The sequence below is a fragment of the Staurois parvus genome, unplaced genomic scaffold (assembly GCF_062004578.1).
Source record: "Staurois parvus isolate SC_StPar_1 unplaced genomic scaffold, SC_StPar_1.0 ptg000234l, whole genome shotgun sequence".
In the NCBI taxonomy this organism is placed as follows: Eukaryota; Metazoa; Chordata; class Amphibia; order Anura; family Ranidae; genus Staurois; species Staurois parvus.
Window position 1 is genome coordinate 1,542,567 of NW_028318030.1, and position 10,384 is coordinate 1,552,950.

Genomic DNA, 10,384 nt, shown 5'->3' on the forward strand with positions numbered 1-10,384 from the left:
GTCTCCCACACAGGGAGGTGTCTCCAAATGGGAGCCCTGAGCTATGCTCCCACCTGAGTATATAAAGAACCTGGGCACTCAGTGTACCTGCGTTCTAGAAAACCTGTCCCAAATTGACATTTTACACAGTGGCATTACCTCGCCTTGCCACAAGTATGATAGAATAGACAATCTATAGCTTTTATGTACAGTATTTCAGATAATAATGTAACTGAGGCAGAAGAGGGTTTTCATGCAAAAATAATCAGAGCAGTCCTGGTCCTCCTCTTCTTGGGTCCCCTGCCGGTGCTCCAAATCCCTCACACCTGCTGAGTGCCCCTAGAGCAAGCTGCTTGCTCTGAGAGCACTTGTACATGCTCGCTCTTGAGCCTCCTCTGTTTGTCTATGAGACACACAGAACATGGCTCAGCCCCGTCCCCTGCTCCCTCCTCACTGGCTGTGGTTGACAGCAGCAGGAGCTAATGACAGAGACCCAGGAGACCTTTGGCTCTTGTGCACATTGTTGGATAAGGATCAGGCTCAGGGGAGAGGGAGCTGCATATTGAAGGTTTTTTACCTTCATGCATAGAATGCATAAAGGTAAAAAACCTTTAGGCTTTAGAACCACTTTGAGTTTGCTGTGGTGCAGAGAGCATGTACTAGTAGTGGAGAGTATAGAAGTATGTGTTGGTGTACTGGCTGAAAATGCAAAAGTACTAATAGTCCAACAGTTGAGAATGAGGGAAGAACTTCCTGGACTTTACTTTTACAATATCTATAGGATACTACTAATGGAATAAACGTTTTTCCTATAAAGAATGCTTGTTTAAATTTGTATTTGTATTATTACTCCATAAATTACAAATCATGTCATTGTGAAGTAGTTTCCTTTGTTCTTCAGGGGAAAACTAAAGAGCTGTATTTCATTTAAGCAAATTAAGCTATGGATGCCATGATATATGATATGAATTTAATATGAACATAAAACACAGTAGATGGGACAAGGTATAACACATATGTAAATCTGTGAATTTGACAGTCGCCAAACATCCACTGCAAGTGAATCTTACTGGGGCATGTATCTTAATTTACAGTGACAGATTCACCTCCAGTGAATTTTTGGTGAATATCACTTTCACGGATTTATTATTTGTCCTTATGTATATCTTTGGTATTTGGAAAGTAATAAAATATCAGAAAAAACTCTAAAGTATGTGTACCAGTCTGCTGACTTTGCAAATGTCAGGTTGAAATCATGATGTATACATTTTGTACCATGATGCTATTTTATCTATAAATATTAACTGCCATTAACATTAACTTGAATTATGTTTTTATTCCCATAGGTGGTAAACGGTGTGAGTTTGAGAACTGCTTTACATATTGCTGTCTACATATGCTATCCACATGCTTCGTTACAAGAAGCATAAGAAACATGCAGATGGCCTTGCTGGAAGTGGTGTGGGTGTAATGGATGATACAGACCGAGAAGTAAGCAGTTTTACAGATCGAGCTTTTAGAAGTTTGTGTGTTGCTGAAGAAGAACCATTCAATGATGTTCCTCACATACCTTCCCCTATTAGAGGAATGCCACTTTCCACAAAATACCACCTGGGCATTTTTAACCTTTCAGTAAGGAAGACACAGCCCTTGGCACAGCTACCCACTATTTCACGAATGCGTGCAAAGTGGGCTCCAACATTCCAACCACTGCTTAACTGTGCAAAGGATGGATTGGTTGTTTCGAAGACCAACACCAATAAGCTGTGTGTTCCTCAGCCCACAGGATATAAACCATGCTCTAAGGTGTCATCTCTGATAAAAAGTTTTGATAATATTGAAAATGAAAGACCAGAACAAGATGGATTCTCTCCCTCTAAAGGTGTTCCAAGAGACAACATGAATATGGAAGAAATATCTTCAGAACACAGTGACTTGAACAATAAAGCTTTAGAATCTATCAATACAGATGATATGAGTCTTCATGAACATCATAATTTACACAGGCGTACAGCCAGAGAAGTATTTTTGGAGTCTCAGGCAGAAAATTGTTCCAAGCTTTCAGCATCGCCATGTTCTTCAGGTTCACCTTTACCAGATCAAGCCAAAAAGTTAGTGAACCCGAAGCAGTCCTTGAGAAAAACAGCATTTCTCCACAGTGAAAATAGTGCTTTTAAGTCATGGAGTGATGTCTATAAAAGACATCCTGGGGGGGAAGATACTGACAGTTCAAACCCTGGAACGCCACCTATTCTTAGATCAGCAACACCATGCTCTCCTTTACTTCAAAGAACAACACCTGGAGTTAGAGCAAGGGAGGCAGGACTCGAGGTAGGATGGGCCTCTCCTGCATCAACACTCTCCAGTAGTTTTGATGCTATTCAAATGTTAAGGACTGTCCCTCCACTTCCCACCAAAAGGATGACAAAACAAAGTAGAGAATCAAGTCACAGGGCTCCAAAGATTCATGCAGAGAATAAGATCCAAGTGGAAGATATGCAAATAGATTTAGGACATCAATCACCTAAAGATCAGCTCTGCATTTTAGCCAAGTCTAACTCTCCAAAAAAATTAAATCAAGCATCAAACACAAACCAGGAGAAAGAAACAGTGTCGGAAACATCACATCCCTTACCAAAACAAACTGAGGACGTTCAAGAAAAAGTAGACTTTTCACAAGAGGCCAAGAAATCAGAAACACCAGCCAAAGTAGATGAAATTAAACTATCTAATAAACTGATGCCACCATCTGGAAGAATAAAAACATTAATACAACAAATAGAAAAAGACTCAGTTAAAGATACAGTTCCACTTCATTTACCAGAGAAAAAACAGACTTTAAAAGACTCAAATGAGGTGTCTGTGGAGGCTTTGCCAAGCGCACTGCATGAAAAACATCCAGATTCAAACCTCCATTCAAACAGCAATATTCATGTACCCCCATGGAGGAGAATGAATATTCACAAGATAGAAATGGAAGATAAATTACTCAATAAAGGTTTAAGCATGAAAGAATCCACTTCAGAACAAGCTAAAGAAAGCATGATTGCAAATGAAGAAGATTGCTTTGAAGACAAGCCCAGTATCTCATCCTTCAATATTACAAACCTTTTAACTCCTGTAATAAGTCGAAAAAGCATACAAGATGCCCTAGAAGAACAGCCAATGGCAATATCCCCCCCAGCTGCTGATACAATAACACCTAATGATCAAGATCAAAGAGAAATTAGCTTGTATCGGAAGAGAAACGAATATAAATCCAAAGCCACAAGCCTACTATTCAACCTGAAAGACATGAGGAAAAGAGTAAAGAGTACATATAATCCATCAACAAATCTTCGTAATGGTTATGAAAATAATACCTTAGCAGATGGCAAACTACTAGATGCTTCAACCTATAGTAAACAGGTGTTAGAAGTTGAAAATGTAAGTAATAATGATCAAGAATATGTACCAAGGTCAACAACAGAAGAACAAGCTAAACATGATTTTATTGGAAATACTTCTGATAACTATTTAAGTTTGAGCTCCCCATCACACCATGCAATACCATGTAAAGTATCTGAAAATGCAGAATTTCTTACAGAAGGCACCCATGAAAATATCCACAAAGAATATATGTCATCTTCCCATCTTAGTCCTATTGAACAGAGTCTGAACAAAAACATAGAATATCCTACACCAAGTTTTTATCCCAAAGAAGATACAAGTGGAAGAGTGGAACAAAAAACAGATGCTCCTATTGAACCAGGTGGGAGGCAAAACAGAGAAGAATTTCCTTTGCAAGAAGAAAATATTAAACCTGACAGCAAGCAAGAGGAACCACCAGATACAGTTTCCAATCCAACAAGTCATTTCTTTGAACAAGATGTGAAAAATGCACAAAGCTACACAAGGCAATCTTTAGCCTCCAACGTGGAGGTAAATCAGAGTTTACCTGAAAGTGATGAAGATGGAAAACAAATGATAAAAAATGATAGCCTAAAGGATGATTTACAGTATTATGCTATTAGCAATGGCAATAAAGAAAGCAGCAAAGAGGAACATGAAATGCTACAGGAAGCGACTGAAGTGAAAGTAGACGATAGTGAGCTGTTAGCAAGTGATAAGCAAGGTGAAGAAAGTACAAATGCAGAAGAGCTGAAAAGACCATCTAGCATAATTCATTTTAAACCAAACTTATTTCATATAAAGGACAATAAAATTAAATCATCTCCGGTTACAAAGTCAGTGAGGCCTCTATTAAGAAGTCTTTCAGAAGATTGCCTGATTTTTCATAAATTAGAAGACTATAGCTTTACAATAGGCAAAGGAGATTTGAGAGTAACAACACCTAGTTCCTGGAAAAACAGGGATTACAAAATAGACATAAGTAAAACAAGAAATATGGTGGCAAATAGTGGAGAGAAACAGTGGAATCCTGTAGCTGCACATCCTGTATTAGAGACTCCAGATCACAACAACAGAGAAAATAAACAAATAAAAACACAACATGAAGAAAGGGAAATTCAGGAGCTTTTCGAGAAGCACTACTGCATGACACCTGACTGGAGACAGAAAAAAGAAGAAACTGCAGATTTAGTCAAAACAAATGAAATCCCCAATAAAAATTCACCACTGCTTGATAGCCCATTTTTTCATCCAGTTGAAACATGTGTCTCAGAAGTGACTGGGCTGTCACCTGAATGTAACACCTTGTTTGTGCAACATGGAAATGAATCCATAAAGGTAAACGGAGAACATGCAAGCTCTCCACTTCTCGACAGTTCAAATACAAATTATTCTCCACTTGACAATGGACTCCTACAGCTAGAAGAGGCTACTTCTTTTTCAGAAGACATTGCCTGTTCAACTATAACCAGCCCCATGTCAGAAAGTATTACTTGCTCTATGGTAGCCAGTCCCATGTCTATTAATACGCAAAGCTCCGGTTTTACTACAGCTCTTTCTGCATTTGAAGATATGCAAAGCCCACCTTTACCATGTGTAAACTCAAGAAATGAAAAGCCTAACCTCCCAGTCAATGACTTGATACATATAGCTCCTGATCTCTCTGATACTTTGAAGACCAAAACTAGTGAGTGTATAAAGCAACCACAGGAAAAGGCACCATGCGTAGACTCTCTGAATAAAACCTATGCTGATGCTGCAAAACCACCAACAGTTCCTCCCAAAACTGAGAAAGCTCTACGTCGAGCCAAACGCCTGACCAAAAAGCGCAGAAAAACTGAAATCCCTCCAAAGATACAGGAAGGAGATTTTCAAGAGTCTGATTTTGTCCTGGATGTTCCATCCCCTGCCAATTTCATCCCATCTTCAATTACACGACAATCAAATTTCAAACCGGGCTCCTGCATATCAAGTACACTTCAGCATGAGGAGTCAATTTCTGAAGCCTCAATCCCATCCCTCCCAATTACTCAACGTAAACTTTTGCAGGACCCTGATTCTGGACAGTATTTTGTGGTGGACATTCCAGTCCACTTTCGAATTAAAACATTTTTTGATCCAGAAACAGGAAAATACCTGCAAATGTCCTTACCTCCATCTGAACGATCAACTCCAACATTAGAAATGTCGAACAATCCATATATATTGTATCAAGGGCTTGCCCCTGTACCAGTTACATCCATAGCATCACTAAAAAGAGTGCCACAGATGTTAAATCATAGTGGTTTGTACAATGGAGGGAAGTCAGGGTCATGGCATGAAGGAGAAGGTGACTGCTTAAAAATGCAGCAATCCATAGACTGTGATTCATGTGACCAGAGCATGGCAGGCACTCCACATAGCATGGACAGAAATGCAAGCAGGACAAGGAGTCCAGATATTATTTCAATGAGAGAGATAGATGATTTTGCTATGGAAGCAATCTCATGAATATTGGAACAATCTAGATGTGGCTATGATGCACAAATACACATATGAATAGCCACAGAGCAGTTTTATGGACTAACATGTATGACCACTTTGGCTGTATTTGTTATTGTTTGGACTGGATAAATGCAAAAAAAAAAAAATGCATTATGGCAGGTATTACACATTGTTCTATCGTTCTAGTAATACAAACCAGTATGGGGTATTGAACTAGAGGAAAATATATGTTGTGTAAAATAGCAGGTTATTCAAGGGGGAAATTGTAGGTTGTGTATTATTTATTCCTCAGGCACTTATTACATTGCACATTTCAAATTATTAGCAATACATACTAAAGTATTGGAACTGGACAGAGCATTTACATAATAATTCTTTGGTTGTAATCGACAGAGCAATCCCCTCTTTAACGTATAGAGAAGCAATTAAAATAGCAAATAAGGTAAATCTTGCAAATCTGGCAACTGTCATCTTTCTTGACCAATTACAGAACTCTCCATGAATAATGCATTTGCATGCAATATCCAGTCAAATCAGAAATGTGTAGGTAACCAGAAAAGTGACGCTCGCCAAGTTCACAAAATTTGCTATATTCACAAATTATTCACTCTTCGCTAAAACAGTTCAATAATTTTCACAAATGCACTGCTATTATTTCTTCAATTACTTTCTTGTTTTAACGTATAAAATATTTCCCCATGCATCTATGCAACACCTCCAATCCCCTGTTTGTGGAGCTGGCTAACAAGAAAAAGTATATCACATATACCTCTACACTAATCTATATAATAAAAACATTTAGCGCTCCATTTCTTACAGTGATAAAATCAAAATGTGAATATACAGTATTGGCACCAACAAAAATTACTAATACATATCTCAAATAAAAACATTTACATCAAATAAATTGCTATAACATTCATTCCAAAATTGGTGAAAAAAGCACTTTAAATGGCACTCCGCCCAAATGTGTCACAAACTTATGTGCTCCAATAATATGTGATTATGAACTCTTACAATTGTTGTAAAGGGAAAACATTTTTTACCTTAATGCATTCTTTGCATTAAGGTAAACAATGTTCCAGTACTTGTATTGCCTCCTAAATACTCACTTCCTATCTTGATCCAGTGCTGTGTCCTTCTGCAGTAGCTCTCTCCTCTCTTTTACAGGACGGGGAGGCAGTAACAGGAGCTATTGGCTCCTGCAGCTGTCAATCAGATACAGTGAGCAGAGAGTGGCAGGCAGGGCTGAACCATGTGTGTGTCTATGAACATACAGCAGGACTCAGGAGCATGCCTGCACAGAGAAAACAATGAGCTTAGAGTGCCAGGACACTAGAAGAGAAGGATCAGGACTACTCTGTCAATAGCATTGCACAGAGCAAGTACGTATAAACCTGTTTAGTATTGTAAAAAAAAGGCCTTTGGAACCCCACAGAAATCATGAACGCTTCAATTTCTGTGGGCACTTTAACCTCCCTGGAGGTATTCCCGAGTGTAGCTCGGGGTAAAGTTTCAGCACTATAAGCGGTAACCCCGAGCTACACTCGGGAATACCTTGCAGCGTTGCTCCGGGATCTCTTCTTCACTTACCTTGTCCTGCGCTCCCGCGATGTCCCTCCTGCAGTGTCCCCGGCAATGTCCTCGGCGGATGCGGGCATCTGTCTTCTGGGTTCCGTTCCCTGCGACATCGGGACGTACGGGTGATGGAACTGGCGGGAAATTTGAAAGTTGTAAAAGTGACATTCACTAAAATCACATAGTAAAACATTACTGTATCAAACCATTTCACATACATTTTGTCCCTAGTGCTTTGTCCTGTGCCCTGCCTGCATTTTTACTGTTCTTTCTGCCTGGAAACTGGGAAATTTCCATGGCATCCAAAAAGCATCCCTTTAGGTCAAAAGCGGTTTTAGACCAGCTAGAGAACAGCGATAGTAAATTAGAACCACTTGCAGAATTGAGTGATAATCATTCGTGGGGACATTAGTCATCAGACACTGAAAACGATTTTGCGACTTTGCTCAATGATGTGCAAACTTGGTGCTATATTGCAAATTTCAGTGTTTTTGGTTTGATTATATTATTCAATTACATTTATTATTATTATATTATTATTTTTTATGATTATTTATTAAATTATAATTTATGATTTTGTGTTTCAAATGTTAACATACCCGGGATGTTTACTAGACTCTTCTTCGGACAGATTTCAGTGAGTTATTCCTAAAAATTACAGGCCTACAATAAAAAAAATACATATTTCCATGCAAAAAAATGTACCGCTTTGAGCACAGAAATATGGACATAATCAGACCGCTAGGGAGGCTACTGAACTTTTAGGAGTTTATAATTACATATTATTGGACCACATTAGTCTGTGACATTTTTGGGTTAAGTGCCATTTAAAATGTTTTTTCATCATATTTGGATCACAAACATTTTATAGATTTATCTGATTTAAATGCTTTAGTTGAGAGATGTATTAGTAGTTATTTTGTGCATACGGTATATATTCACAGTTTTTTTTCTCTTGCTATATTTGCAATAAAAGGGGTAAAAGAAAGGAAACTGAGAAATGTGTTTTCACAATAAAACACATTTCCTCAGCTAGACAATAATGGGGTATTTTTACCACCATTACCGCCTTGTGGAAATATGTTTGCCAACATAGAGTAAATGTAATTTCTTTTTTATGTATTATAAAGAAACAAATAAGTTATTTGAGTTCTTTATAGTCTCCTAATCTAAGTATACATTTATGTATAAGGGGCCTTATTAATGTGTATATGCTGGTGTAAGTGTGGACGAGCAAATTGTATTCCCACAGTATGCACCCACAATGCGCTCAGACAACCGTGCACAGGCTGAAGCATACATGTGGTGAATTTACTGATACATACACTAGCTGTGGGGCCGAGGTTAAAATGAAAATGTGACCACAGCCTGCACGTATCCACAATTCCATGTTCTAGTGCTTCTCAATAGGCTTCCAGTAAAAAATAACAATACATACACTGCCTTTGTGCGCCAATGGCAGAGCATACACAATTTTTTGTTATGCCTCTTTGCTTGGTGTATGTGCATTTCATTCCTTAGCTAGCTTGTGACTAGGGATGAGTTCAGGTTTGGTCCGAACTTGAGTTTGGACTGAACCCAGAAGAAGACGTCACTTCCACCCACTGCCACTTAAACAACTGAGACCTGGTCATTCCCTGCCCTGTAGCTGCAATTACACAAATGGGCTTGTGACATCATTGACCTAACATGCCCACATGGCCATATTAGGGCAATGACATTAATCTTATATGGGCATGTAGCCATATTAAGTAAAACATGTACATGCAGTTTGCGGGGCAGGGAAAGCCCTAGGTGAAGTTGATTGCATGGCAGTGGAGTGTCAGCTTCCCTTTGGCTTCTGTCTGAACCCAAATTTGGATCAAAACTGAACTCTTCCCTGCTTATTACATTTATTTTCATTTTCAAGTAAATTATTGACACATGCATTCCTTTGTGCACCTCAGAATGAAAGGCACAAAAGCAATATTATATCAAAGTTCAATATGCATGGCATACTAGAACCTAATTGTATACATTGAACATAAATGTATGATTTGCAATGCAAGTGTACTATAGCAACTTAACTCTGATCCTGTTCATGTCCTTTAGTAAACTGGGCCCATTGAAATAAAGCAGTGTGGGTGTTTTATACTTCTATGCAATAAAAGTGCAGTTTTAATTGTACATAGTATACTGCATAGCTTTCAGGCACTAGCCTCCCAGTCAATATTTGCACATTTATTCATATTAATCCTGAATTCCAACAGAGTATTTTCAAAGCATACAGTATTTATTTCCCACCTAAGTCCATTCCATGGAATAAAGGTAAATTCACCCAGAGTAGAATTTTCAGTAAATCAGGATGCTTCCCTTTATGAATCATAGGTCATGATGATCCAGGGCACCCATAGTGTGGGAGGGGAGACCAAAATAAAAAGCCTGGGATATGAAAGTTTTTGATATGGTAGTTCACTGGTAAGAGGTCTCTGGATGGGATCGGTTGGATCTTTTAGTCACTGGAAGAGTAATTACTAATTCACTAGCCAAGTCCAATCAATAACAAAATGAGCCTTTTAGTGTGTAAAATAGCAACAATAATAATGCATATTATTGTGTGATGCTGTGAATATTCAGATACAGATGAAGACAAATGCTGGTTTGAAAGAAGTGTAACTATGCCCATGAAGAATAATACCAAAATAAAGAACTGTGCTCTTTGCCAATTGTTCTGTCTATGTAATGTAATAATAAAATATTTTAAAGTGATGGTGAAGCTTAATTTTTTTAAATTAAAATAATAAGCATGGTATATTTACATTCTCGACCCCCTCTTCTGGGGTCCCCTGCTTGTGCTCTGAGCTCCTTCTCCCTTCCAAGTGCCCCCATAGCAAGCTGCTTGCTATGGGGCACTCAAATGGACTGGATCCCAAGCCCTGCCCCTCACTCCTTCCTTAAAGGATTGAGGAGCCTG

The 10,384-nt window shown here is 38.5% G+C and overlaps 1 protein-coding gene across 3 annotated transcripts in view; it reads left to right on the top strand.

Moving 5' to 3' along the window:
* CUNH10orf71 (chromosome unknown C10orf71 homolog) overlaps nt 1–10,179 on the top strand; it is a 389,654-nt gene extending 379,475 nt beyond the window's left edge. For all 3 annotated transcript variants that reach the window (XM_089680006.1, XM_089680007.1, XM_089680008.1), the window contains one exon: nt 1,326–10,179. In XM_089680006.1, coding sequence (XP_089536132.1) covers nt 1,387–5,859 — 4,473 coding nt within the window. In that variant the 5' untranslated portion in view covers nt 1,326–1,386 and the 3' untranslated portion in view covers nt 5,860–10,179. The remainder of the gene's footprint in view (nt 1–1,325) is intronic.
* Nucleotides 10,180–10,384: the final 205 nt, after the last annotated feature.